Source organism: Takifugu rubripes, chromosome 1 (genome assembly GCF_901000725.2).
Source record: "Takifugu rubripes chromosome 1, fTakRub1.2, whole genome shotgun sequence".
In the NCBI taxonomy this organism is placed as follows: Eukaryota; Metazoa; Chordata; class Actinopteri; order Tetraodontiformes; family Tetraodontidae; genus Takifugu; species Takifugu rubripes.
Genome location: NC_042285.1, coordinates 25,783,318 through 25,809,366, shown reverse-complemented (window position 1 = coordinate 25,809,366; position 26,049 = coordinate 25,783,318). Strand labels below are relative to the sequence as shown.

Here is a 26,049-nt window from a genome sequence, read left to right as displayed (position 1 = left end):
GTCGCTCATCTTCTTCCCTGGGTTAAAAAAGCTTCAAATTTGCTCCATTCCTGGGCGTTCAAACAACTCTCCTGACTTCAATGACGCAGTGCTTCCATGCAAAAAGATTTCCTCTGAGCTTCACACAAGTCATAGTGACAATTTGTTTTTGTTTTTTTATTATTCAGAGTGTTGTTTTTCATCTTTGGGTTGCATTCAGCCAAAAAGACAGAAGAAGAAAAAGAAGGAACCGCTCCAGATTAATTTGAATATATTTATTATTATTTTTATGTCACAGACTGTTCACATTTCCTACAGACTATATTTGCACATATATCAAGTGGTCTCCTATTTTATTTTGTGTACACACTGGTCAAATGAACTGGTCTTTTAGGGTCAACCATACTTGGTCCCTTATGTGAAACAAAAAAGTAAATGTGCACCACATCTAATGGCATTTCTGCTCATTTAAGCTTTTGAAATCACTCATGAAAAATATCCCTAAATAACTTATTTCTGTTTTTTCAATTTCTTAATTGTTGCTATGGCAATCGGTCACTCATGACTCTCGTTAAAAGGTAAATATATTATCATGTTTAACACTATATTTACACATATGTTCCTGCTCTGTGCCTGTGCAATTTCCTGGCCACCCTGTAAAGTAGGCTTGAGCAACTTAAATGTTAATTGAATAAACAACTTGATAAAAGTGGAAAAAGCGAGCGATCAAACGACACGTCTCCTGTAAAGCCTCGTGCGCATTTCTGTAAACTCTGTTAGAATCTGAGCTTGTGTTTTTTCTCTGTCCTGTGGATTATTTATTTACAAGAAGAAGATAATTGTTACTTAGCTACAGTATATTCAACCATAACAGGGATACTCCGTGAGATATCTAAATGGTGAGAGTAGTGAAATGTCATTAATCCGGCTGTTTTTCATCAAAGAGACGTCTGACTGAGAAAGAATTATTGCACAGCAAATATGATACTGTGTAAAGAGTGAGGAGAAGATTCTCTTTAGACAGAAAGATTTGTGTCCTCCTTTTTATGCAAACGTTGGTCTTTTGCAGCCAGTAGTGATGAATAAGGGTCTAAACCAGAAAAGAGACAATCTTGACGCCAGAAATCTTTGAATTTTATCCTATATCAGCCTTTCTGCAGCAGGGTAAGAAAAGCTTCAGTAAAATAACTTGTATCTAAAATTTGCTGCACAGTGGCTGAAAATGAATTAAATAAAATCCTCTTGCTGGTAAATTTAGAATGTTTATGGGGTCCCTTGTCTGTGGGAGAGACACTCAAATGGACGGAAGCTGAATGGGAAGGCTACGGTGAGTGGCTGGAGACTGTACAAGACTGAATTTTGAGAAAGGAGAGGGGGAGCGAATGGGGACAGAGGAGGAAATCAGGAGAGAGAAAGTGGTTCAGAAAAGGTGAAACAAAGGACAAGAGGAAGAGGAGGAGGAAGTAAATGGGGAAAGGAAGCTGGGAATAAGAAGAGAAACCACTGGATAAAAATAGTGATAGGTGATCGGCTCTGAAATGCCAGTGAGCACTGGTTTGTCAGAGTGGTTGTCCTCTTGCTGAACTCACACACACACACGCGCGCGCACACACACGTACACACGCATGGTGGACATGGTGTTCAGGACACTCCCACTGGGATTAGCTGTCATCGCCACGTTAGACAGAACACACGCGCTAGTGTCCCCGAGTGTGCTGAAACTCCTAAAGGACAGACGCACACTATGAAATCTGCACGTGCAATGCTTGCGTCTAGCTCAATGTATATGTACATAGTTGACCCCACCCCCATCCCCATCCCCCTCCTTCCCCCAGTCTCTCTCAGTTGATCCTTCGGTGTTTGCGGTGCCAGAGGGCAGTTGGTAGATTTTGGCAGCCCTGGTACTCTCGTCGCATCTCGCCATCCGTCAGAGGTGGAGTGATGTTGCAGGGGGCACCGGCCAAGGTCACATTCAAAAGGCTGGTCCACGGTTCCAGGAGGCGAGACATGCCTGGGCCCTAATAACACCAGCGGTGGGAGAACAACATCAGCCACGTGAAAACAGCAGCTGTGAAGAGAACAGGAGAAGGTACCTTTCCAAAGTGGTCCAGCAGGCAGGTAGCAGGTTTGATGTAGGACCAGTCGCTCTCCTCCCAGAATGGGTTGGCTCTCTGGTGGCTGTGGCTCTGCCACGCCTGGCCCTGTATGAGAACCACGTTCAGGTGTTTCTGGGACCCTCGCAGCCTCTTGGATAGAACACCGCTGTAGCTCTGATCCACAAACAACAAAACTCGGGTGGCTTTGCAGCCGGCCAGGTCCACTAGCAACTCGTTGACAGAGTATCGCTCTTTTAGATCAGCCTGGAATACAAAATAGATGGTCGGACAGTCGTTGGTCACATCTGTTAAAAATCTACTGATTAGCTTGTTTTAGATAATTGGTGCCTCTTTTCCACTGAATGGTTCATACTCAACACTGCAGGAACAGACTATTGGGATATTTAATTATATTTGCATGAGTGCAGTAGTGCGAGTACCATGGAAAAGAGGCAACGAGATATCATTATTGGATGGATTTAGGTCTCACAATGCCGTTGAGGTTGGCGTCCCATAGCAGCATGGTGCCGTCATTGCATGTCGGTGAGTTAAGGTAAAGGACCAGCGTGTCGGCGCAGTGCTGCTTCCTGCAGATGTACGAGATGTGATTACGGATCACCGCTTTCTCCGTGGCTGAATACACCCCGTCTATGCCATCTGTGGGAGGGAAGAGGAGGGCTGAGAAGCGGTTCCCGTCATCACAGCGTGGTCAGGTGGTCAGCTGATCTTTCCGGTTGCTTTTTTTTGGTTTTGTACTGCTTAACTTTACCAGCTAAATCAACTGAAAAGATCCTACCAAGTTCTTACTTTGGGGGACTGACTTTCATAGAGGGACACCATCATACCAGAAAGCTGCCCATTACTGAAGAAGGTCTTGATGTGATCCTTGGGAAAGCCATTGTTCTGGAGCATTCTGTAGAACTTCTGTAGACTCTGAACATGGTGCTGGAATGTGATCTGCTGCTGCCAACCGCCTGCAGTGTTCAAAATGTTCCAAAGAAAAAAGCAAAAGTGGCATCGTGACTGGTGAAAATATCAGAGCACTGCCAGAAACAGGATTCCTGTAGTTTAGTGGTGAAGCCTGTCATACCTGAGATCAGCACAGCGTGGTCGCACGTCTGGTAGAGTCGGCAGGAAAGGTGGGTGGCCAAGGGCTGCTGGTGGCACCGTCTGGTGTTTTTATTGAGCTCACAGCTGGAGATGGGCAAACTGGGGGAGCCCATTGGCAACGGCTGAGGGCACCGCGCAAACTCTGCATGATCTGTTAAAGTTGGGGGGCGAGAAAAGTAGCCATTAATGTGATTAAATAGAATCGTCTGAGCATCGACTCACAAGCCCTGGACACAAAGCTGCAAAGCTAATCTAAGGTTCTCTGTGGCTCATGTCTCCACGTGATAAAAGACCACATCTGCAAGCTCCCATGAGCAAAGACAGCGTTCAAGAAAGGCAGTGTGAAACATATTATGTTCCACGGTATTTTAAAAAAACAAAAAGACACTGTGTAGAAGGCTGAAGACTCACCTGCACATCTGAGCCTCTGAGTCCTGTTGCTGTCTCCAACTTCCACCACCAGGGGCAGGAAATGGACTTCGCAGAGGCCTCCGGTGGCTCGCTCCACCAGTCGGCTGCCGCTGCCGCTGCTGATGGTGCCGCCACGCAGCGGCCCACCCACCAGCCGAACGTTGTCCAGAAGTCTCTCCGGTCCAGTTTGTCGACGCTTCATTTGGTTCTGGCAACGTCCCTTCAATGCCGGGGTCAGACACTCTTCCCCTAAAGATGCAAATATTCAAAGTGCATTGTGGGAAGGGATAAAGGGCTGGTGTTGTGTTCCTCATGCACCGATGCAGCTAAATGTTTGAGCCAGGGTCACTGAAAGTTATTTTCCTGCTTTTTTTCTTTGCTTTCGGCTTCTGTATTCTCTGCTCTTCAGACCAAATCTTTATTTATTTCCCCCCGCTCCCTGCTCTCCGTGCTTCCTTTCCTCTGGAGGTTAAATGGGGTCTAAAAGAAAGATTTGCCCTAAAATACTTTGGTCCGAAATCATCTTGGCCCCAGCATGGGGCACAGTGGCGTGCGTGCGCATGAATAATTAACGGGCGTGTATTTGTGTAACGCAGCACCAAATTCACCTTCACATCCGGCCCTAACCTCTCTCACAGCAGGGGGTCCACAAACACTCTCAAACACTTCTCTTTGGGAGGATTTGTGAGGACCTTTACAGAATACATTAACTTTGTGTCCCCTGAGACTATTTCTATATTAATAAAGCACTTTAAAAGCAGTAAAAATGGTACAGTTGGTACCAGGTTTTGATAAACCTCTTCGCTTGATTGTAAAGCTGCTCCCAAATATAAAATACTTTCACTTAAAAGTCTCTGACTGAATTTCACCCCCTCCCATATTTGGTGTTTGGACTTTTCTTAATGGACACCTTGATTGGAGTGGACAGGATGTCTCGTGGCACCTTTGTAGTGATTCATGGGGTTTGTCCTCTGTTCTGCTCACTGTTCAATTACATCCCATTAAAAAATGAACTGCTGTTGACCCAACATATACCAACACTGCACCAATTAGCTGCACTTGCAAGGAGACGCCCCATATATCGCCTCCCTTTCTCCCCTTGGACTCTTTCCTGGGTCACTACATGCGATGTTTGTGCAACAATACACCCCATACAGGAAGACATTGCCACCCTTACTGGTTATATTTGGGAGTGTGTGTGAGTCTTCAGCTCACACGACACATATCAATTGCTGCATTTCCCCACCCTCATTAAGTTCTTCACGGAAGTATTTTAAGTACAGATTTGTTCTGTTGGGAACAGCGGGAGTCGTGCGCTCCGCTACTGCAAGCCCCAAATTGCTGTTATGTGGACGACATTAAATAGCACTTAACTGTAAAATGTAACTGTAAGTTGCAATAAACTGCTTAAACGGAATCCTGGTGTCAAACCAAACTGTCTCAGGCCAGTTAGCAAAACTGCATCTGTTCCTTTCCTGCCTGCTCTGACAAAATGGTGAGATTTGTAATCGGGAGGTTTAGCCACTGTGGGGTTTTTAAGATATATAGATTTTATCTTCCGATGCCGCACAAAATTGCTCGTTTGAGTTTTGCAGCTCACCCAAGTAAATGCCGTCCAGGTGGGAGCATCTCTTCTTCGTCACATTCACGTCCACATAGAAAAGGACCACCGGGTGGCCAAAGTTCTCCCCGGGGCTCGGATCCAGCACCAGCACGGCGTCGTGGGCCATGGAACCTGGGAACAGTTGATGGCGTCTGTGTGAACCTTCAGCTCCATTCAGCATCTGGCTGACACTAAAACCGCTCCGGATTTTGGAGCTCACCATCCCGACGGAGGAGTCTGGCAGGATGGCCAAAACTTTGTCTGGAAGGTTTTTAAGGACCACAGGAGACACAGAGAGTGTTAGATTCAGACGTTCAGGACACGACATTTCACTTTGGAGAACACTCTCACACACACATGCACACACAAGACAAGACCCCCCCCCCCCCTCACGGCACCTTAAACAAGGCCTGGATTTGATTCAATTTTAACATATAGTTACAATATTTCAACTCATATCGGTGATATCTGCGTTATAATAATGGAGTAAAAATCGTACCAGCATATTATTCTGCCTGCAATGGGTAAAACACGCACAGACCCCTGTGTCTGATGACCTTTGCCCCCCCCCGTACCTGTAGCTGTGCGGGGCTCTGAGACATACACGGCCACGGCGGATGGAGGTAGGTGAGCCAGCCGTCTGCACTCGGCTTCAGGGAGCGAGGACATGCGGAGGCATCGGTCCAGCTGATCCCACTGCAGCGACTGGAGGCCCGAGCGGACCCACCGCTCCAGCCGTGCCGGGGCCGCGGTGGCTGCTGCCGTCACAGGGTGGAGGATCAGGATGGAGAGCAGTGCAGCGAGGAGCAGCAGGAGCCTCATCGTCAGTCCTTCCTCGGGGTTTTGTTAATTCTCCTTGCCGGTTTGCTTTTCCCCCCCTTTTGATTCCTCTTTAAAATTATTATTATTATTCTAAATAGCCGTTGTTTGTTTTTTAATCTTGCTTCTCTGCTTGGATCATTTTTTGGCTTTTTCCTATTATTCTTTTATGACGCTGACATTATTGCTTTCACGTGCTGCTCGCTCCTTTTGTTGAGTCCTGGAACTTTTGCTGTTCCACTTTTTACTTCATCGCCTACCAAACACAGTGAGCTGTACTGAAATACTAAAATAAATATAGTTTGACCTTTTTGTTACTGACTCCTTCGGTCTTCTTCAGCTCTCAGGTTTACAGACTTAAAACCTCTAAATGTCATAGTAAAACCGAATATAAATGTTACAAAGAGTGACGAATGTCGACAAATAAAATTCTATTCTATAGCCTTGTTTTCGGTTCTATTCCTCTGCTTTGTTTCAGAAATCTTCTTTTGATTTGTCTTCATTTTCTCTCTTTCCTCTGTTTGCCATTGAGTCCCCTTTACTTTTGTCAATTGTCTTCTTTTCTCCTTTTTTCCTGCCCTCGGAGAAGAAAGTATATCCAAGAGTTCCCCAGAAAACTCCCAGTGAGGGGGATTTTTTCCTTCTCCAGGTCTTCGTCTTTTCTCCTTTGTTTCCTCCTTGTTTATTCTTTTTAATTGCTTCAAGATCTGCGTTGGTTGAAAAGGTGAGAGATCATCCCACAGACGGGTTTGCTCCCAGTGACACTTGAGACTGGACCGTTGGTGCACAACTCCGAGGACAAACACACGTCTGCTGCATGAACCTCTCACTACTCTGTTTTACTCCTCTCTCTCCCTCCCTCTCTCTCTCTCTCTCTCTCTTTCTCATACACACACTACTTTCTCTCTCCCTCCCTCCCTCCCTCTCTCTCTCTCGAACACACACACATACACACACTTAGTTTACTTTCACTCTCCCTCTGCATCCCTCTGCAAGCTCTGACAAGTCAGAAGGGTTCAGGAAAGGATGAGTAGGTCAGTGAGGAGGGAAAGAAGAGAGGGAATGATTTGTCAGGTGCAGACCGCACCTAAGGGAGTGGAGGGGGTGGGGGCGGTCAAATCAATGATCAAGTTGATTACCAAGTAAATTTTGAAAGGCAATGCATCTGTCCATGAGTGAAAGACTTCATGGTAGAACTATTATTCCCTGTTGAGTCTGTGTTTTTTTAGTGAGGGAGTTTTAAGGAGTAGAGTGGAGATATGTGATGGATCTATTAGGTTCCAGAAAAAGAAGATAGCAGAGGAGGAAAAAGATGAATGGTGAAAATGATACAGGACAGGCTACTGAAGTGGGGTGAAGGTGATGTTAAATTTCAACTATCAAAGGGATTGAAGAACAAACATAAACAAGAGGAAGTGAAACCATGTGAGATGCGTGACTACACGGATAGAGGAAAATGAGGAGACGCGAGAGGCTTGTGGAGATTCTGTCCTCAGTGGGCCCTCTAGTGGTGAGATGTCCTTAGCTATGCAACCAAAGGCAGCTGCAACACATAATAACTGAAACATTTCTGAACAATTAAACAGGGCATGTCTCTATGACAACTTAAGACGGTTGCAGTTAGTACAAATATAGTACTGTGGTGTTCGTTTGGATAGACGGTCCATCCTTTGCCTCGCGAAGCATGTCTTTTTGCATTTCAATTTGTTTATATATTGTTTAATTACAGTTAATTATACAGAGGGGGAAAAAACAATTTCACAAAAAATAGTTTGCGACCACTAGATGGCGCTCCGGTCCGAAAGACGTCATGCAGAGACGATCTTCGTTGAGGATGCCTCACCCGTTAAGAAAGGTTTACTTGAACGCCACCTCCATGTCCCAAAACCAATGGACGATGTCACGGATGGTGTATCTAAAGTAGCCCCCCGCCAGACCAATGGAACTGCTGTTAAGTAGGGGACGAAACACGGGCGCCGAAGAAGGTACTTGGATTTGTAGACTCAATCAAGGCCCTTTGTGGCGTTAGTGAATCTTCTAATGTGTGGATGCTCTGCGGTGCTTTTTGTTGCTATGCTAACACGCCGGCTGGTGAGAATGTAAACAGAAAGCTAGCAGCTAAACTCACTAAAAAGTCAGCGGGGCTTTACAATATGATAGTTGTCACAGCGAAGCGCATTATATGCATTTTTAAGAATAGGCACATATTCACGGTAGTGTAGCTTTGAGTTGTTATAATGTTATTTCACAGCTAAAGATGACTTGTCATGGCTAACATTGAGCTAAGCGATAAGCAACGTGGGCACACGCACAAACACGTGAAACATATCAATATCTTGATTTATAAGGTAGTTTTGTGGGGTTTCAGGACAACGGAAAGTAGCAAAACATCATTCATTCGAAATACAATAATAATTGAAATAATAATTGAAAATGTTAAAAGTGTGTGTGACAGCTGACGGTTCAGGTAGCTGCGCTTGATTAATGTGCAACGGAATTAAATGAGTTTTAATGCAATTAATGAAAAGATCCCATTGGCCTCTTCCTTACAAAAAATAGCTTTAGCTTTGGGCACTGTTGCCATGGAAATGGGTGCACGGAAAGAAAAATGTCAAAGGGAAAGGTCGTGGACAACAACTAAAGAGACACAATAAAACTAAGCAACAGTTATTTACAGGGTACTGACTTCCGGTTGCAAAAATCCAGAGGTCAACTATCAATCTACATCTGGGAATGTAAGCAAATAACTCAGTTTAAAGTATGGCTGGGAAAGTTTTGCTAGATTTGCTTTGGTGCAGCTTCATTCTCAGAGGCAACCCTTTCAGATTTCCTGTGCATTTGTATTGGACTGGTTTCTTTCAGAGTGGATTTTCCTCCTGTTTGCAGAGTCTGTGGTGAAAGGGTTTGGTTTACTACCAGCTGCCAATCAGGTACTTTCCCTCAGGACTTGAGCCGTCTGTGCCTGCCTGCCCTCCCCCAGAGCTTCTCATCCTGCGTCGGAACTGACCCGAACACATTCAGCACCTGCTACTGTTGCACCTGTGGTGGCAGTTATGTTTGCTGTCAGTCAAGACCCATCAGGAATGTTTTATCAGCAGTCAGTGGTCAGCAGGACTGCATTCATTTGGAGCTGACATCTTAAAGGAACGGCAACCGAAGAGGGTCGCGGTCTGTCTGGGAAGAGAATCCTCCCCTTTGGATTTGGCATTTTCACAGCTGATTGTTCCGTCCCTGCCTGTTAGTCCTTTCCAAAGAACTTTGCCTGTAGCTTAGGCTCTCTCCATCATCACTGGCCTGAGAAATGCCCACCAATCAGTCCTCCCCATGGAATGGGGGAAATCCTCGGCACTGTTCCAATGTAGATAAAACCACCACCACCATGACTGCAACTCCTAAAGTGCCTTATAATCCAGCTTCCATTGAGTTAGCCAGGAGTAAAGAGCAAGCCAAAGCTCCTGCCTGTAATGCTGCCTCAACAGTTCCCCTGTCAAGGCTGACGACAGTGGCCCCACCTGTGTTTTCCGTTTGGGAGAAAGGGGACAAAAAGACAGCAGAGTGTCAGATCACCACTGTGCCACACATCCCTTCGAACATGCCACAACAATTAAACGGGATTCAAATTCCAAAGCCGATACTGGCAACAGGACCAAGTGAAACTAATATGGTCACAATGGACAGTGCTCTATTCATTCAAAAGGATTGCCAGGTGGGTTTAATACCATGTTAAGACTACAAAGCTGTCAAGTCTAACGTGGCCTCACATTCCCTATATTATGCGTTCCGTCTGGAATTTTGTACACACTAACTTTTGACATTTTTCTCCTGTTTTCCCAGTTTAAAGCAGGAAGCTCCTGTTTGCCATCAGTCCCTCCAGTGTGCCTTACTGTTTCAGAACACCAGGGGGGAACAGTGAGAAAAGAGGACCTACATTTTGACAGCACAAAATTAGATAAGAGAAGCACAAGAAGAGACGACGCCGCATCCATGAGAAGGAGCAGCTCAGTTAAACAGGCCACAAAATGCAGCGTTACAGAAAACGGCTGCTCTAATGGAACCACCTTGAAAGATCCGTTCCTTTTAATCGGGCTTCCACCCCCAGTAGTCAGAGCTGACCCAAACAAGAATGTCCAGACAGTAGACCACAGCATACACACAGAGTGCACACAAGTGAACCCCTATTCCGCTGGCATTCACAACAGTCCCCCAGCAGCGAGTCCCATTCCTGAGGGGCCGGTGTCCTGTGTGGTTGGTCTCAGCCAGGAGGAGCCTTCTACATCGCTGGTTATCAGAGCAGGTAGAGTGATTCCACACTGTAGCTGTAAAAGAAGACATATTAGAAATGGTGGCCAGAAATAGGAAGGCTTTTGTCTTCAGTGGTTTTTATCATCGTGACTAAAAGGCTTTTCCTGCTACCTTCGGGTAGACATGCCCTCCTGTCCCGCAGGAGCCCTGGTGGGCTGTGTGACCAATCAGATCTCCACATTTCACCTTACCAGGGAGGCAGAATCTGCCCCCATTTTACCTTCATCCCCAGTTCCCCCATCAGACCATCTGGACGGGCAGAATCGGGTGTCTGGGTAAGCAACGGCGTTTTCCCATCCTTCTCGTTCCCGCTTGTACGTTTGTACTCAGATTGATTGTTTCCAGGCAGGAGTGTGTTATGCACGTGGATGGTGCCGAGGAAGTCCTGCACGATGAGGTAGAAAGTGATTGCAGTAATGACGGTGAGCTGCTAAAGACACAGTGACGTTAAAGTGTAAATGCAGCCTGTGTAATCTGACCCTCTGTTCTCTTTAGATGATTCAGACTGCTCATCCCCTTCCTCAGTGTCTGTCATCCTACAGTCTGGGTGAGATTCTGGGATTCATAACCGAGCATTTTTTTATGTCTAATCTTTGTTTGACTTGAAAGACATTTCCGTGGATTGCTCTGACTGGGTCTGCGGTTCTGCTCTGATTTGCTCATAAATGGTTTTTAACGTCCTGTGGGCTCCATCTTTGTCGTTCCATCTCCGTGCATTGTTGAAAAGAGGCTGAATGCAGCAGACCATGGTGGAAAGGTCTGCTGCATTGTTCTGCTTAATATTGTTCTCAGCTGTGATGGCCCGAAACAACAGAACACCCGACCAAAGACTCGGAGTCAATTCTTTACTAAAACAGCCTGGATAGGGACATTTATTGTCACCTTTTCTCACCCACAACAGGCTGATTTGCATTTGTCCTCACTCGGTAACATCCTTTCCTGAAAAACTGAAGGCAGATCATTTTAAAATTAGTGTTACCTGTTGGTAGTGGAGCTATTTTATCTAAGATACAAGATTGGAAAGAGAAGCATCCCCTCTTCCTCCACCCGGCTACCAGTTTTACATCCATATGACTGTCATGTGAGTGAGAACCTTTCAGCTTCTTTCAGTTAGAAGGTGGTCATTTCATTTACAAGCTGTTTTTATAAGGTGAGGACACTTGTCATATGCAGCTCAGTGTAAATGTTTTAGGATATAAGCTTGAGATGTATAAGGACGTATAGATTTCTATGTTTGCTGCTCCTAAATGTGTCTTTGTCTTCACTCTCAGTATCGAAGAGCCGATGCCATTGGGGACGGAAGGCGACAGAGAGGAGAGACCTGCACTGGTTCCCAGTTTATTCCCCCTCATGCCTCCCACACTTTACTTCAGCACAGCAGATGAGAAAGGTATAAACTCTACTGCCAAACACATCGGCCAAGTTTACTGTGTGAAGTCCCTCATTTGTAAAGTTCACTCCTTTTTTTATTCCTGCTCATTGAAGTGTTGAACTGCTTTCTTTAACTTTAAATTACCCTGAATTATCTGGACTATATTTAAGATGAAATGTTAAATATGATCTCTGGGACCTTAAAACTTGCTGAATATTTACAATTTCACGTAAACGGTACAAGCTGTGTTACAGCCTTAAATCCTAGCATCACATGTTCTTCTTTGTTTGGCTGAATAAATTCCAATATCTGATGTGTGTTTGTAGTGGAACTGCTGCCCGTAGAGCAGAGACGGCTGTTAAAATGGAAGATGACCACCGTCACCCCAAATGTGGTTAAACACACCATCGCCAGGTCACACTTTAGAGTCACCAAGAGTGAGTCATGACGTTCGCCCGGTTGCTGTCTGTGGAGATCTGGTTCTGATTTCTAGACAAAAGCTGACCAGAATCTTCTGTGGTGTGTGTAGAGAGCCATGACTGGCTTGGCTGTTGGGGACATCACATGAAGTCTCCTGGATTCAAAGCACTCGGAGAGCACCAGAAGGTACAGAATATATGAATGAATATACAGTATGCTGCATTTCTGCCTCTCCTTTACTCCAGGTGAATATATCAAATGACTGAGCATCACATCATTCTTGCCCTAGTTGAACCACTTCCCAGGAACCTTCCAGATCGGCAGGAAGGACCGACTGTGGAGAAATCTGTCCAAGATGCAAAGTCGCTTTGGCAAACAAGAGTTTGGCTTTTTTCCCCGGACTTTTGTTCTTCCTCAGGACATCAAGCTGCTCCGTAAGGCCTGGGAGGACTGCGGCTCCAGGCAGAAATGGATCATCAAACCTGTATGCTGCACTACACAGAGCTTAAAAATATTCCTCTTACATTTTATGCTCGAATATTTTAATAAAAATCATACGCGAGCTAAAGAAAAATGAATGTATGAGCCAAAACCAGCCAGCTGATTGCGACACAAACTATGTCTAGATGATAGTTTTCTTGGTTTTCCTCTGTAATTTCTCTCCCCCTCCAACAGCCCGCCTCAGCCAGAGGAATAGGAATCCAGGTCATCCACAAATGGAGTCAGATGCCTCGCAAAAGGCCACTACTGGTTCAAAAGTCAGTGGCCCAGAGGTCATTTCTACTATCCAACATTGAATATCATTAAGTCATAACAGTTATGCAATTTTGACTTGCAGGTACCTTCACAAACCCTACCTCATCAGTGGCAACAAGTTTGACCTGCGGATTTACGTATATGTGACTTCATATGACCCGCTCAGAATCTACATCTTCTCTGACGGCCTGGTTCGATTTGCTAGTTGCAAGTCAGTTTTCTCTCACCCCCACGATGATAAATATTGTTGTTTACTGTATAGATTCTAGGTGAAAGTCTGCAGTTTATGCAGCGGACAATCAAATGCACTCGTTAAACCTTAATCATCCGATTTCTGATGATTTTGATTTTGTCTCCTCAGGTATTCGTCTTCCATGAAGACCCTGAGTAACAAATTCATGCACTTGACCAACTACAGTGTCAACAAGAAGAACTCCGAGTACCAGACCAACAGTGATGATAAAGCCTGCCAGGGACACAAATGGTAACAGCCAGGATGCTGGAGCTGCACTTATTATTTTGGCCTTTAGCTCATAAAGTTTCCTTAATTGTAAACATGTGGCAGCTCCGGTCTCATGTGGATAAGCAGTCGTTATATTTTGTGGGTTCATTTGGTGAAATTCTAAAATTTTTCCTCCCATTCAGCTTCTCTGACACCTTGCCAACCTCCATAAAATAAGAAGTCTTTGTGTATTCTGCTCTTTCAGGGCCTTGAAAGCCTTGTGGGAGTATCTTGGTTCAAGGGGAGTTAACACCACTCTGATCTGGGAGAAGATCAAAGACATTGTGGTTAAAACTATCATTGCGTGAGTTTCCAGTAGAAGCATTGGCTGAGCGTTCTTTAGATGTTGGCTATGATCTTTAAACCTCCTGTTTCTTCTTCAGGTCAGAACCGTATGTGCTCAGTCTGATGAAGATAAATGTCGAGTCTCCGTACAGCTGCCACGAGCTGTTCGGCTTTGACATCATGCTGGATGAGAATCTAAAACCCTGGATTCTGGAGGTCAACATATCACCAAGGTGAGAGACACACACACACCCACACATCTTTCCTCATAAACGCAGACGGGGCTTCAGACGTCTGTATCTCCGCAGCCTCCACTCCAACACAGCCCTGGATGTTTCCATCAAAGGTCAGATGGTCAAAGACCTCCTGAACCTGGCTGGCTTCCGTCTGCCCCGAAGAGAAGATGTGATGGCGTCCTGCAGCAGCGCCTCCAGCAGCACTCACAGGTGGGGATGGAGGCCAAGCGCTGGGTCCGTTCAGCTCACAGTTAAATCTGTAAAGACTTCGTTGGAGTTGAATTAGCGTCTGTGTGTAGGGAGAAGACCAAACCAGAGCTGTCGGCCGACGAGAAGGTGAAACGGGCCTTCTACCTGACGCAGCGCTTTGCCGAGCAGGTAAATGAGCATTATCAGAGGTGAAGAATGAGGAGACGCAGTACTGTCTGCGCTCATACAGGAGATATTTGCAATTTTCTTTAGTTTTTGCATGTTTAAGATGAATAGATCAGATTAGCAAAGCATGTCAAACAGCTGTTATTAGAAATCTCTGAATAAAAGCAGCACCCATCCTTCTGTCTCTGTTAGGACTTCCTCCAAACAGTTTTGGACGTGTTGACTCCAGACGACGTTCGTGTTCTGGCAGAGAGTGAAAATGAGCTCATTTGTCGTGGGCAGTTTGAGCGGATTTTCCCGTCGCCTTCGTCATCTCGCTACCTTCGCTTCTTTGAGGGTCCGAGGTACCTCAACATCCTGTTGGACCAATGGGAGCAGAAACACTGGACCAACCGCTTGAAAGGTTTTTGTTTTTTAAATCGAATCCAGAAAATTGACTGAATATCTGTACTCATCATCATCATCATCATCATCATCATTTGCATGCAGGAAGTGGTAGAAACTAATTTCATTACCTCGGTGACATCATCCATCTGAGATACTCCTGGTTTGTTTCCTGCAGGTATCGAGCTGCTGTCAACGCTCTGTGAGAAGGGGGTTCATCTGGGAACCAGTGACCCTGCCCACATGGTGATGACCCCGCTGTTCCCTAAAGTTTAATTAGAATACGTTTGTTTATTGTCAAAGATTTTAATACAGCACTTGTTTATTTGTCTGTCTGCAGTGGTCCAAGTGCAGCTACATCTCCAGGTCTGAAGCAGACATGACCTTATCGGTTATCAGCACCCACCCTCCCTCTGAAATTACAGTAGTCAGGCGTCAGGAATGTGCAGCTTTTTAAATCCAGATTCACAGATGCAGAGAGCACGGTGATTTATGTCATCACAGAAACACGTGATGAAATGAAACACTGTCGGATTTAAAAGCCATAAAAATGAAAATGTCAATGTTTGTTGTGCATCTTTAACCCTGCGTCTCAAGTTCTAGATTTACTCAGTTACACCTAAGGTTGGAACTATTACTAATGCATGAAAGTATTTATGTGCCTATAGTTCAGTCCCAGGTTTGATGTCAGTTATTTCTAATTCCTGTGCCATAATTAAGGGGCTGAGTAAACGGTCAGATCCCCTTTCTTCTGCAGGGTGACGGTCAGCCACGAACGGCCCTCCAATCCTGCCACGGATGACTGCTCAGACCAGGAGGTGGCGTCTCTCTCCAGCCAGTCCACCTCTCCCAGTCCTGGTTCCAGCGTCACCAGCAGTGCCTCCGCAAGTCCTCTGCCCAGTCTCTCCCAGAGTCTCTGAAAGTCAGCTTGCACAAATGTTCAGCACTCAGAAGAGACGTGAAGCTCAGGGTTAGACTCCAGCCTCTTCTCAAAGAGCCTTCTCTTCATTTTTCCTGAGTGAATTCATCAGTTAGAATTCTCGCCTTAAAGTGTTAAAGGGATTGTCATGAGCTAACGTGAGGAGTGCACTTGCAAAGACTCTGTACTGATTGGATGTTTGCAAATGTGGGTGGGGGGGGCAGCAGTTCTTGTTGGGTTGTTGGTTCATGCCGCCTGAAGAGAAACTAATAGTCTGTGTCAAATTCAGTATTTGGTTCCATATTAGAGGAGAGATCTGCTCTGCCTTCGATTTTAGTCCTCTGGAATGTTGCGCTCTGATTCTCTTAGCTGTGCTGCAGCTGTGCTGCAGCTGTGGCCTTCATAGTGGCACTTAACATGCAAGTCATACAAAAGCACAAATGTCTTTATGTTGGTTTACCAAAAAACATTCCTGCTGCTGAAGAGCCGCGACCCGCTCTCGCTGATGTTGCCACTGACAACAGAAGCCAACCAGACTGTGATATCACTTCTGCTCCTCATCGCCTCTCAGTATTGTCTGCATATATCTGATGTACCGTTTTAACATGGAACTTTGAAAGTAGCATCATTAATCATGCTGATTAATCAGCCAAATCATTAATCATCCACTGCAATGGATTGGTTGAATTAAGTTTGAACTGAAGCCTTATTTGTGGTGTTTTAAACAGTGGAGAGCGAATCCCAGCGGGCTCCAAGCATCAACCCTTTGATGTCTGTGTCCCGCAGAAATCTGTATCAAGCACATTCTAACGCCAGGTGAGCAACAAAACACCTGGGTCTGAGGTCGCAAACGATGGCGGCTTACGTTAGGTGTCGAGGCTTTCTTCTTCATTTCCAACTTGTTTCAAGCGGTACTTCTGTCGGTCCCGGGGTGATTTGTTTAAAACCAAACTGTCTTGATCGCACACTTTAATGACGAGGGGATGAAAATGGGACAGTACGTCAAGACCTGCCAAATGTCCAAGACTAGAGTTTAGCCATGTCGCTCACGCCAGATCATTATGTTTACCCTCTAAACTGAGCCGCGCAGTCATAAACGAAGGTTCTTGCATTCAGAATTTGCTGTGCAACCAGAACCAGCTGCAAGGATTCTTCTGTATCCTCAGGGTTTTATGAGGGGACTTTCTGGGTGCTGTTTACACAATAAGCTCGGATTTGCAGTTTTACTGATGCACGTGGGCTGTGATGTGTCAAAGTGCACCGGGCGTGCACGTTTTCAGGAAGCCTTTGGTGTTTCATAGAATCAAAGGGGACGTTGTCGGTTCGTTAGTATTCATTGCAGTGATGTTTTCAGGGTGCCTGTATCAAAGCCTGCGGATGATGTAAATCATTCACCTTAATCAGACACTTCTGGAGCAGAAACCAAGATCCCTCATTTTGCATTTAATCCAAAATAATAATAATTATAATGTTTGCTGTGAATTGCTCTGGGAGCAGAGTGGACGCGTGCTTTAAGAACTAAAATCTAAACAGCTGTTCAGTCTGTTAAAATGTCCAACAACGCTGTCGGCGCCGTTTCAAGTGGAACATCTGAAGAGAGGGGATGTACTTGTCAGATCAATCGATTGAATTCTTTCTTCGGCTCACCTCCTGCTGGCCAGAGAACAAGTAAAAGGAGGATTTGATGCAGTCATATCCAGTATTGTTTGGAGTGGTGCCATGACATCATCCTGTGAGGAGTGTGCATGTTGTTCCTGTGTGAGGTTTTTCCCCCTGAATTTAGAGTTTTCACAGGGTTTTAGGACACTGAATTCCTCCAGAATTCCAGCTTTGAACACTTTCTCTTCATGCTGAATGGGTTTGCATGTTTTGCAGTTATCACTGCTGAGTCATATTAGGGGCTCTGAGGCAGAAACATTTGACAATTTACCTCTTCCTGTTAAAGAATTCACTTTAACTCCAGGCTGTGATTCAGAGCTGATGTGAACTAACATAATTTGAGAGAGAGATTTGATATATTTACCTGCAAAGTGTAAATCTGTTATGTTTAAAGGGCTGTATAAGTTGCTCAGGATAAAAGTCTAAAAAAATAAAAGTTATTTGTGGTATCAATGTCACAGCGTGTCTTTTTTTAAACTTTTGATTTACAGGTTGAAATTTTTTGGAATTATCCAAGATTATGTTAATCACACTGTTGTGAATTCTAAATACAGATTATTCTAATTTACAGTACTGATATACAGCATTAACAATTCTTTTAACTTTAAAAAAACAAGTGTCAGCTGCTCAAAACCTCATCTGTATTCGGTATTCCCGAGTCCACTGTAACCAGCTGCTGTGTGGTGGAAAAACTGCTGAAACCAACTCTGGTAGTGTTGGACTATCAGAAACGTAGCGAGGGTTGATTGTTTTGGGTTCGAGACTCATCTATTATGCTGCGTATTTGGGTTCTACTTGACTCCGAATGATAAAAAACACAAAAATACTTAGGACAACATATGGTGAAGGCCCCTCTGTGGCCCCTCCTTGTGTGTGTGTGTGTGTGTGTGTGTGTGTGTGTGTGTGTGTGTGTGTGTGTGTGTGTGTGTGTGTGTGTGTGTGTGAAAATGCCACAGGCCTCTTGGTCCAGATTTAGACCCCAGTCTCTGCCGGACAGTCAGAGCCTGCTGGGAGAAGCCAACCGTTGCCCTCGCCTGCCTCAGCTTTTGTACCCAGCGGATCCACCTCTCCCTTCTCCTCCACCCGTCTTCGCCATGGCTGCCTTCTTTCATCCCTTCTTTATCTGACCCAACCAGCAGAGGTGGCCAGATGTCTGTGCTGGACAGCAGGACGAGGGTTCTACTCCGGGGTCTCTCCGCGCTGGTGCGACAGAGGCAGCCCTCCCGCGCCTCGTCCCCAGCCATGGAGCCTGTTGTGGAGGTAAGGCAGCGCTGACCCGCCACCTCCACCCCCCCTGAAATCTGTCCGCTTTTGCTCTTTATCTGTTTGTGTTGGTAACCAAACGTTCTCCCTCCGTTTGTGTTGGCACTCGACTGTAATTCTCCTCCAACTCCTCGTACTTTATGTGGCACATTCACAGCCTGTAGTTATGTTGATCTGTGTATATAACGTGAATTAAACCTCCGAATAGCTTTATTATTAGATACTTCTCGTTCTGAAGTCTTAACTCATGTTCAGCATCATCACGATCAAAACCTTTTGTTTTACACAAGTAAAAGGGAAACAAGAGAATCTTGGACTGAGAAAACATTGTGGTTTTTTTATTTTTGAAAATGTATAAAGTTAAAAATGTAATTACTGGTACACTTTTTTTTTTTGTAAAATGTGGCGTGAACACATAAAAGTCATGACACTGTTTTATTTTTCTCTAAATGGCACCAAAACTGCTCTTATCAGGGTAACTGCATGACATTTCCTTTTCTGTCAGATCAAGTTTGCTTATTCCAAAATATTGTGTTCAATATGTTATCTAAAAACCTGCTTTTGAGCATTCAAAAATGTATTTGTTCATGAGTGATGATGGGCAGTGTCCTCATTTATTCATCCCCAAGAGTTTCCTGGATCCCCACAGGCCTGTTTTCATTGCTAATCCACAATCTGTTGATGTTTTGTTGTTTTCCTCCCCATTTTTCCTGCTGCCAACTGTTTTTTGAGTGGAGATGCAGCAGCCAGGCTATAAATGTGGAAATGTGTCTTCTCCAAAAGTTGATACCCACCAGCAGGTTCTTGGACTGTTGCCACGACAACCGCACTAGAGGCGCTTTGTAGACGAGTTTTACAGCTGCTTCTCCAGCAGCTGAACCGCGCAGCCCTTCAAAATCAGAAGCATGTTTCTGTCTTCTGGGGACAATGTAGTCCACACAGAGTGGATCTGCTGAGGACAGGAGAGTCCAGGAACTCCTCAGGTTACATGGTGAACTGTGCACGCTCCACCCCATCAGTCATCTTAAAGTGAAAGACTGAGGACCGTCCCACCTCTGTCAAGGATCAGCTGTGATCAGAGGAGCATGTTGATGGAATATCAGCCAGATATTCTCTTCCTCGGGTTACTGGGAGGGTTTGATGGATGTTGGCAGCTCATAGGTCGCATATTTTCACATGTCTTGTGTTTACTGTCAGTGGGGCTTTGTCTCAACACTGGGAATGTTCTTCCTTTCCTAGGTTCCGTTGTTTGAGATGGGCGAGGATGAGGAAGATGACGTTCTCTCGATGGAGAGTGGAGGTAAAAGCAATGATGTTATTGTTTGCTCTCAGCGTTCAGCTCAGAAGGAGTCTGGTCCTAAATGGTGGCTGTTAACCATGTTGTCACGGTAACTACCTGATCCTCCCTGCAAGATGGCAAGGAAGGAAGGAAAGAAGGAAGGAAGGAATGACCATTAGCCCTTTATATTCAGTGCCCAGAAGGTGCAGCAGGGTCCACAGGGGTGGGGGTGGGGGTGGGGGGGGGTCTTCACTCCCTGTAAGAGTTTTGGGACCTCAGCGAACAGCAGCCCCATTTTGATTTAGATTTCAAAAGGTGTTTTTGAGCTTCCAACCCATAATCACCTCTGCAAGTTTCCAGGGTGACGTAGAATCAGGCTTCCTGAATTCATCTCTACTGATGCTTCAGTGGATTAAAATAAACCTGAACTGTGCTCATGATTTAACACAACATGCTTTCATCTCCGCCAGTTTTTTTGCAAGTGCAAGTTGTACTTGCAGAAATGAATGTTATATAGTTGCTACGGTAACAGTTAAATGGGGTATTTATGCTGACATGGTTGCTGAGAGAACCTGGGCTGAATTTGTAGCCTTATAAAATTAAAGTTTATGTTAAATTAAGAAAGGAAAATGTTTTCACACAAGCAGTTGGTGGAGGGCTCATTAAAGTGTCTTCCTGCCCCCCCCCGGTCACCTCTGAGGATTGCAGGAGGGGTCGGGCAGCATGTCAACAACCTCAGAATGTGTCAGATGGTTTTTATGTCTCATTATCAGTCGCCAACAGTTGTGTTTGTGATTGTAGGTGTGTGTACATACGCGCCCCCGCCTCTCGAGCCAGACCCCGACATCTTCATCTACATGAACTTCATGAAGAGTCACACCTGCTACGATGCCATTCCCACCAGCTCCAAACTGGTTATTTTTGACACGACGCTACAAGTAGGAAAGAGTCCAGTTTGCCCAGGAACAGATCCTGATTTGACCCATTTTCGGTTACACTCTCTCTGTGTTCTGGTTAGGTTAAAAAAGCTTTCTTCGCTCTGGTGGCGAATGGCGTGAGGGCAGCACCATTGTGGGACAACAAGCTGAAGTGTTTCGTGGGTGAGCTGATGAATTTTTGGCCTTCAGATGGGGTTAAGCAGATCGCACGTGTCCGCTGTGTCTATCAGGCACGTTTCCACCCTCCTGTGCTCAAAGATATATCTGCAGCAGAGTGCATTTTAACACGGGGTTAGAAGCTCATAAATAGCACCGCATTCACTTTATTTAAACTGCTGAACGAATCCTTTTTTTTTTACGACTGTTTATGTTGACAGAATCGCCGAACCCAGCATAAATTCAATCTGAGTCTAATTTTAAATGGTCTTGGACGCACATGTCCACATCTAATAGGCGCGTGACCTACATCGGGGTTGCTAACGACAGTTTTGGAGCCCAGGTCTGTGGGTTCGGGTTTCCTCCCGGTGAATGGGTGGTTTCAGATGGTACAGGCAGAGGTTAGGTGCCGACATTCAGAGCAAAGCGGGTCAGCTACAAAGACATCTGTGCTACGTTACACACTCACCTCTCTGAATGCGCAGAGCTTCCCGTCTCTGGAGGTGTTCATTTTTCTGAAGCTACTTAAAATTGTACAAGTGCTGACCCCTATAAACCCTATAAATCTTAGTGTCTCTGTACAGATGGGCTGTTTCGTGTTGTTTAAAGTGACAACCTGATGGTTTTAGGTGCTTGTGTAAACAGGTATGCTCACCATCACGGACTTCATCAACATTCTTCATCGGTACTACAAATCTCCTCTGGTAAGATGCCGTCCCTTTCATCATGGTTCTGTGGACCAGTCACGTGCACCACTGGGCTGTCAAAGTTATGTTTTAAGACTAAACCTGTTGAAATGAGGAACAAAGTTTGAATTTGAGAATCATTATTTCTGATCTGTTTGTTTATTTTGCAGGTTCAGATCTACGAGCTGGAGGAACACAAAATAGAGACATGGAGAGGTTTTTACAACATGCCAAAAACAACTGCAAGTTGTATATATTTGTCTTATATTTATGGACTTAAATTGCTGTTTCATTTTTGACAGAAATTTATCTGGAATACTCCACTAATAGACTGATCAGCATCACTCCTGATTGCAGGTGAAACTGGCCTTTGGAAAACTATGTATGACTCAAAGCAGATCTAGTTTCATACGTTTGATTAGGGGATATTAAGTAAAATTACATTCATATAGTCTAATATATGAGATGTTACAACAATATGTTGTAATATAACAAGTTGCTTGGGAATATGAGACCTTTGCATTCAATTTAAGCAAACCTCTGTCTCCCTCTGCTGGTTAGAAACGGTGCTGCATCATAGCCGTTGACAAACATGCTCTGAAAAAGTCTTGGCCATTATCATTAAATGTTTTCTGAGCCAGAGCTCGAACTTCAATCACGAGTCTTGTCTTCTCAGTTTGTTTGATGCCATCTACTCCTTGTTGAAGAATAAGATCCATCGGCTGCCGATCATCGACCCCATCTCTGGGGACGTCCTCCACATCCTCACTCATAAACGAATCCTCAAGTTCCTCCACATCTTTGTAAGACGGTGAATGCTGTCCAGGCCTGAGAGAAGCCCGTGCTTTCTGATACCAGCTCTTTCCCCCTTCACCTCCCTTCCAGGGGTCTATGATTCCTAAACCCAGGTTCCTCCAGAAGCAGATCGGCGAAGTGGCCATCGGAACCTTCAGGCAGATTGCAACCGTCCACGAATCAGCATCTGTCCATGATGCTCTGATGATCTTCGTAGAGAGAAGAGTATCTGCTTTGCCAGTCGTCAACGAGGAAGGTACATTAAGCAAGAACATTTCTTTGCTAAGAAGACTAATGGCCCATTCGTAAAGAAACACCAGCTTTGATTATTGTTCAGCATAATCACTTTAATTAATTTGAATAATTATAATCCAGCAGTGTTTGTTCTCTGCATTTTTGTCTCAACAGGGAAAGTGGTGGCGCTGTACTCCCGGTTTGATGTTATTGTAAGTTTATTTTACACATTTACCTTAAAAACGTGTCTAAAATGTTCAGATCTACAAGTGTCGCACCCACAAACTGTACGTGACATAAGTTAGCCACCAGGGGGCGATGCAAGTACGGTAGTTTCCCTTCACTTTGTAGACGTCATTCATTTTCAGCCGACGCTGCCACTGGCCATCAATGTGAGGGATGATGTTGGATGTAATTTTAGATTCCACCGTCCTCCCGATGACAGAACCTTATTGTTCTTCTGACGTGATGCAGAACCTGGCGGCGCAGAAAACCTACAATAACCTGAACATGACGATGCGGGAGGCCATTGCTTCCAGAGCTTGCTGCGTGGAAGGAGTCCTCAAATGTTACCACCACGAAACGCTGGAGACCATCATCGACCGTATCGCAAAAGCGGAGGTAGCGCATGCGCCGCTACGTGCACGGTCGGTTCGGTGGACGCGCGGCGGCTGAACCCTGTTGGCTTTTTCCCGTAGGTGCATCGTTTGGTGCTGGTTGACAGCGAAGATGTGGTGAGAGGGATTGTGTCTCTCTCCGACCTCCTGCAAGCGCTAGTTCTGACTCCTGCAGGTATTGACGCGCTGTCCTAGCTCCCGCCCTTCCGTCCATCCCTCGCTCTGTCCCGTTTCCTCCTCCATCCGCCACTCCCCTTCAAACCCTCGAAAGCTTCTTGCTGATCCAAAGGCCTGCCCTCCTCTTCCTCCGTCTGTGAAAGTTCATGGGAAACAAACACTTGCGTTCTCAGTCACTCACGCATGGATGGAACGTGACTTTGAGCTGCAGACTTCATCCACGACTCTCCCAGTCTGCCAGTTACCTCAAAGTTTACGATCTGACTCTTTTTATTTTCCCTTTCCTGTCATCCTGAACATTTACTGCCCCCCCAACAGCCAGAGAACCTAACACTCCACCAGCTTCCATGTTTCTCTTACAAGTATGAACCATACAGAATAGAATGTCCCCGAGCCCCCTCCCAATGTGGCTAAAACCAGCTCACCACTGTTAAAACGCCCTTAATTCCAACTCTCAATCCAACTTACTCGGTAAGCAAAAGTCTCTGATCCTCCCTCACGTTGAAGATGAATTTTTGTGGGAACCAACCCTTTACAACTTCTCCCAAAAATCCCTCCTTTCATCAGCCGCCATCATCGTCCTGCTACCGTGACAACAGCACCACGTAGCCATAGTGTCGCAGGTAGGGAGCCCGTCATTGGCTGCTGGTGCCGTCTGGCCAAGCTTGCAATGTCAGCGATAATTGAGGCTGCGCTGCTGCCTGTTGTAGTTTCCCCAAAGGGGATAATGTGAGGGGGGGGTTGTGCCCCTGCAAATATGGCATCTTGACCTAACAAAGATGTTCACGTCTTCGTTTTTGTCTCAATCCCACCTGCTCAAGTGAAAACAGATCTTTTGCTGCATGAGATATACATCAACTAAGCTTAAAAATGTTCATCACAGCACATTTACAGAAGTGTTCATATCCTTGCTCTTTGCCAGCATTTTTCTGTTTTTATAATTGTGATATGCTCAGAAGCTCAAATTTAAAATGCAACCTGTGGTTGAATGACTTCTCAAACTCTCAGACTGAGGCTGTATAATCTTTCTAATGTAGCGCTGGGTCGGTGAGCAAATTTGCACCAAAAGTAAAACAAGCCGATTTCATTCCAAGAAAGCCTGAATTGGAGACAAAGGAGAGACCTTCCTGGGACAAAAAAACATGGATGTGTGATGCTGATGATTTTTAATTTTTTTTTAATGCCTTGAGACCTTTTGACCTCCCAGCCTCGTTCTTTTGCTCATGTTTGCCACCTAGCGTCCGACGTCGGTACAACATGCACCCGTTTCGCTCTGACCACCTTTTTCTCCTTTTTCTGCACCAGCCCAGCTCTACAGGAGTCAACACACCATTCCTTTAGCTCTGAAATGATGTACAGTCTCAAACTGGAGTGCTCATCTACTATAGAGAATTCTGTCAAGTCTCACCACCTTCTCATTAGATTGTAGACGCTAGCATGAGCCCATGATGTCATTGTTGACTTTGTTGTGACCCTTTTCCTGCCTCTTTTGCAGATATTTACGACAGGTCATGCCGTGCAGACCTCAGAGACGACGAGGGAATGTGATCTATGATGTGGAGAGGCAGCAGATTAGAAGCTAGGAAGAAAGACATAAGGAAACAGACAATGAAGCGTATGGAGCTCACGCCTCAAGCGCGATGCTGTGTTAGGTTTTGGAGATGATTTCTGATTGAGCCTTGTGGCTGTGCGGGCTGCTGGTGTCAGGAAACTACCTGAATTAGTGTTGTGTTGTGTGCAGGTGGGCAACAATGTCGACAAGCTGAACTGTTATAGGTTGCTCATGACCTTTTTTTCGTAGAATCGTTGCAAATTTCTTTGTTTATTTATGGAAAAGAGAAGTACATTTTTGTGCAGTGTAGAACTGTTTCAAATTGAAGGTTTGTATTAAAAAACATACGTGTATGAAAGGGTTTACTGGATACCACAAATCCTCATAAGAGCTGATTTTGGAGTGATGCTATTTAGAGTATTAAAAGCAGCTATCGTCAATACAAGACAATGATATCATGACAGTTAAATGATTTGTCCTCCAAGGGAAAAGAAACCTATAATAAATCATACATTTTTAATTTTATGCATATATACATATTTCCTATATACATATATAGTACATAATAGAAATACAAACTAATTTCAATTTGGTAAAAGAAGGTGTAAAATAACTAGTTGTTGTGAGTGTAAACAGTATGTAATGTAAATGTAGTGAGTTAATGAGACAGTTGTGACAAGAGCATCATTACGGCTGTTGAAGATCTTTGGCGGGCAGGACGGTACTGCTCTGTTTACCAGGGGTGGATGTGTAAACTCCTCATACATCCTGGTCACACGCACGCACACACACAAGGAAATCACTTTTTAAACTTCAATAATGAATACATCTTTTTGTTTTTTGTTTTTTTCCAATTTCAATGAATGTGTCTTTATCATTTCGAGGATATGAGCTCTATATCCTCACCTCACCTTGGTTTAAACAGATCCCCTGCAGTTTTTCATCATGATTCCATAAACTCTTATTAAAAAAATGTATTTCTCTGATTTTTCCGACCAATCATTTCCAAAAAAGAGGACAGAATCTGTGCTTCTGATTTTCGGGTGAATTGTTCCTTTAATAGCAGTTCGGGAATGATGATTTTAATCAGTGTCTCTTGTATAAATGGACATGTCAATTTAAAA

General features: G+C 44.9%; 3 protein-coding genes across 6 annotated transcripts; 2 read left to right on the top strand and 1 right to left on the bottom strand.

The window, feature by feature from the left end:
- Positions 1-1,812: 1,812 nt before the first annotated feature.
- Positions 1,813-6,832, bottom strand: LOC105417635 (uncharacterized). The gene is made up of 8 exons (XM_011612467.2): positions 5,775-6,832; positions 5,197-5,460; positions 3,597-3,845; positions 3,166-3,336; positions 2,921-3,049; positions 2,566-2,732; positions 2,073-2,339; positions 1,813-1,997 (listed from the first exon to the last, which is right to left on the bottom strand). The coding sequence occupies exons 1-8, from the start codon at positions 6,019-6,021 to the stop codon at positions 1,821-1,823; spliced, it is 1,671 nt and encodes a 556-aa protein (XP_011610769.1). The 5' UTR covers positions 6,022-6,832; the 3' UTR covers positions 1,813-1,820.
- Positions 6,833-7,849: 1,017 nt separating this feature from the next.
- ttll4 (tubulin tyrosine ligase-like family, member 4) lies at positions 7,850-17,683 on the top strand. 3 transcript variants are annotated; one of them, XM_011612447.2, is made up of 21 exons: positions 7,850-8,003; positions 8,905-9,724; positions 9,853-10,312; positions 10,442-10,595; positions 10,666-10,742; positions 10,816-10,867; positions 11,592-11,710; positions 12,019-12,129; positions 12,222-12,298; positions 12,402-12,596; positions 12,788-12,870; positions 12,951-13,079; positions 13,230-13,352; positions 13,576-13,674; positions 13,754-13,888; positions 13,964-14,101; positions 14,191-14,269; positions 14,459-14,669; positions 14,829-14,896; positions 14,991-15,016; positions 15,408-17,683. In XM_011612447.2, the coding sequence occupies exons 2-21, from the start codon at positions 9,320-9,322 to the stop codon at positions 15,568-15,570; spliced, it is 2,904 nt and encodes a 967-aa protein (XP_011610749.2). In that variant the 5' UTR covers positions 7,850-8,003; positions 8,905-9,319; the 3' UTR covers positions 15,571-17,683. The 3 variants fall into 3 exon arrangements, with proteins under 3 accessions (XP_011610749.2, XP_029698627.1, XP_011610757.2); XM_029842767.1 differs by having other exon boundaries at positions 14,991-15,089; XM_011612455.2 differs by having other exon boundaries at positions 7,855-8,003; positions 8,881-9,724.
- A 528-nt stretch (positions 17,684-18,211) lies between these two features.
- prkag3b (protein kinase, AMP-activated, gamma 3b non-catalytic subunit) lies at positions 18,212-25,905 on the top strand. 2 transcript variants are annotated; one of them, XR_003889800.1, is made up of 14 exons: positions 18,212-18,488; positions 19,731-19,791; positions 20,572-20,708; positions 20,789-20,870; positions 21,510-21,568; positions 21,721-21,766; positions 21,853-21,907; positions 22,227-22,353; positions 22,436-22,601; positions 22,754-22,791; positions 23,054-23,200; positions 23,278-23,844; positions 23,941-23,996; positions 24,869-25,905. XR_003889800.1 is itself a non-coding variant. In XM_011612515.2 (13 exons), the coding sequence occupies exons 1-13, from the start codon at positions 18,378-18,380 to the stop codon at positions 24,919-24,921; spliced, it is 1,176 nt and encodes a 391-aa protein (XP_011610817.2). In that variant the 5' UTR covers positions 18,212-18,377; the 3' UTR covers positions 24,922-25,905. The 2 variants fall into 2 exon arrangements, 1 of the variants encoding a protein (XP_011610817.2); XM_011612515.2 differs by lacking the exon at positions 23,941-23,996 and having other exon boundaries at positions 23,278-23,371.
- Positions 25,906-26,049: the final 144 nt, after the last annotated feature.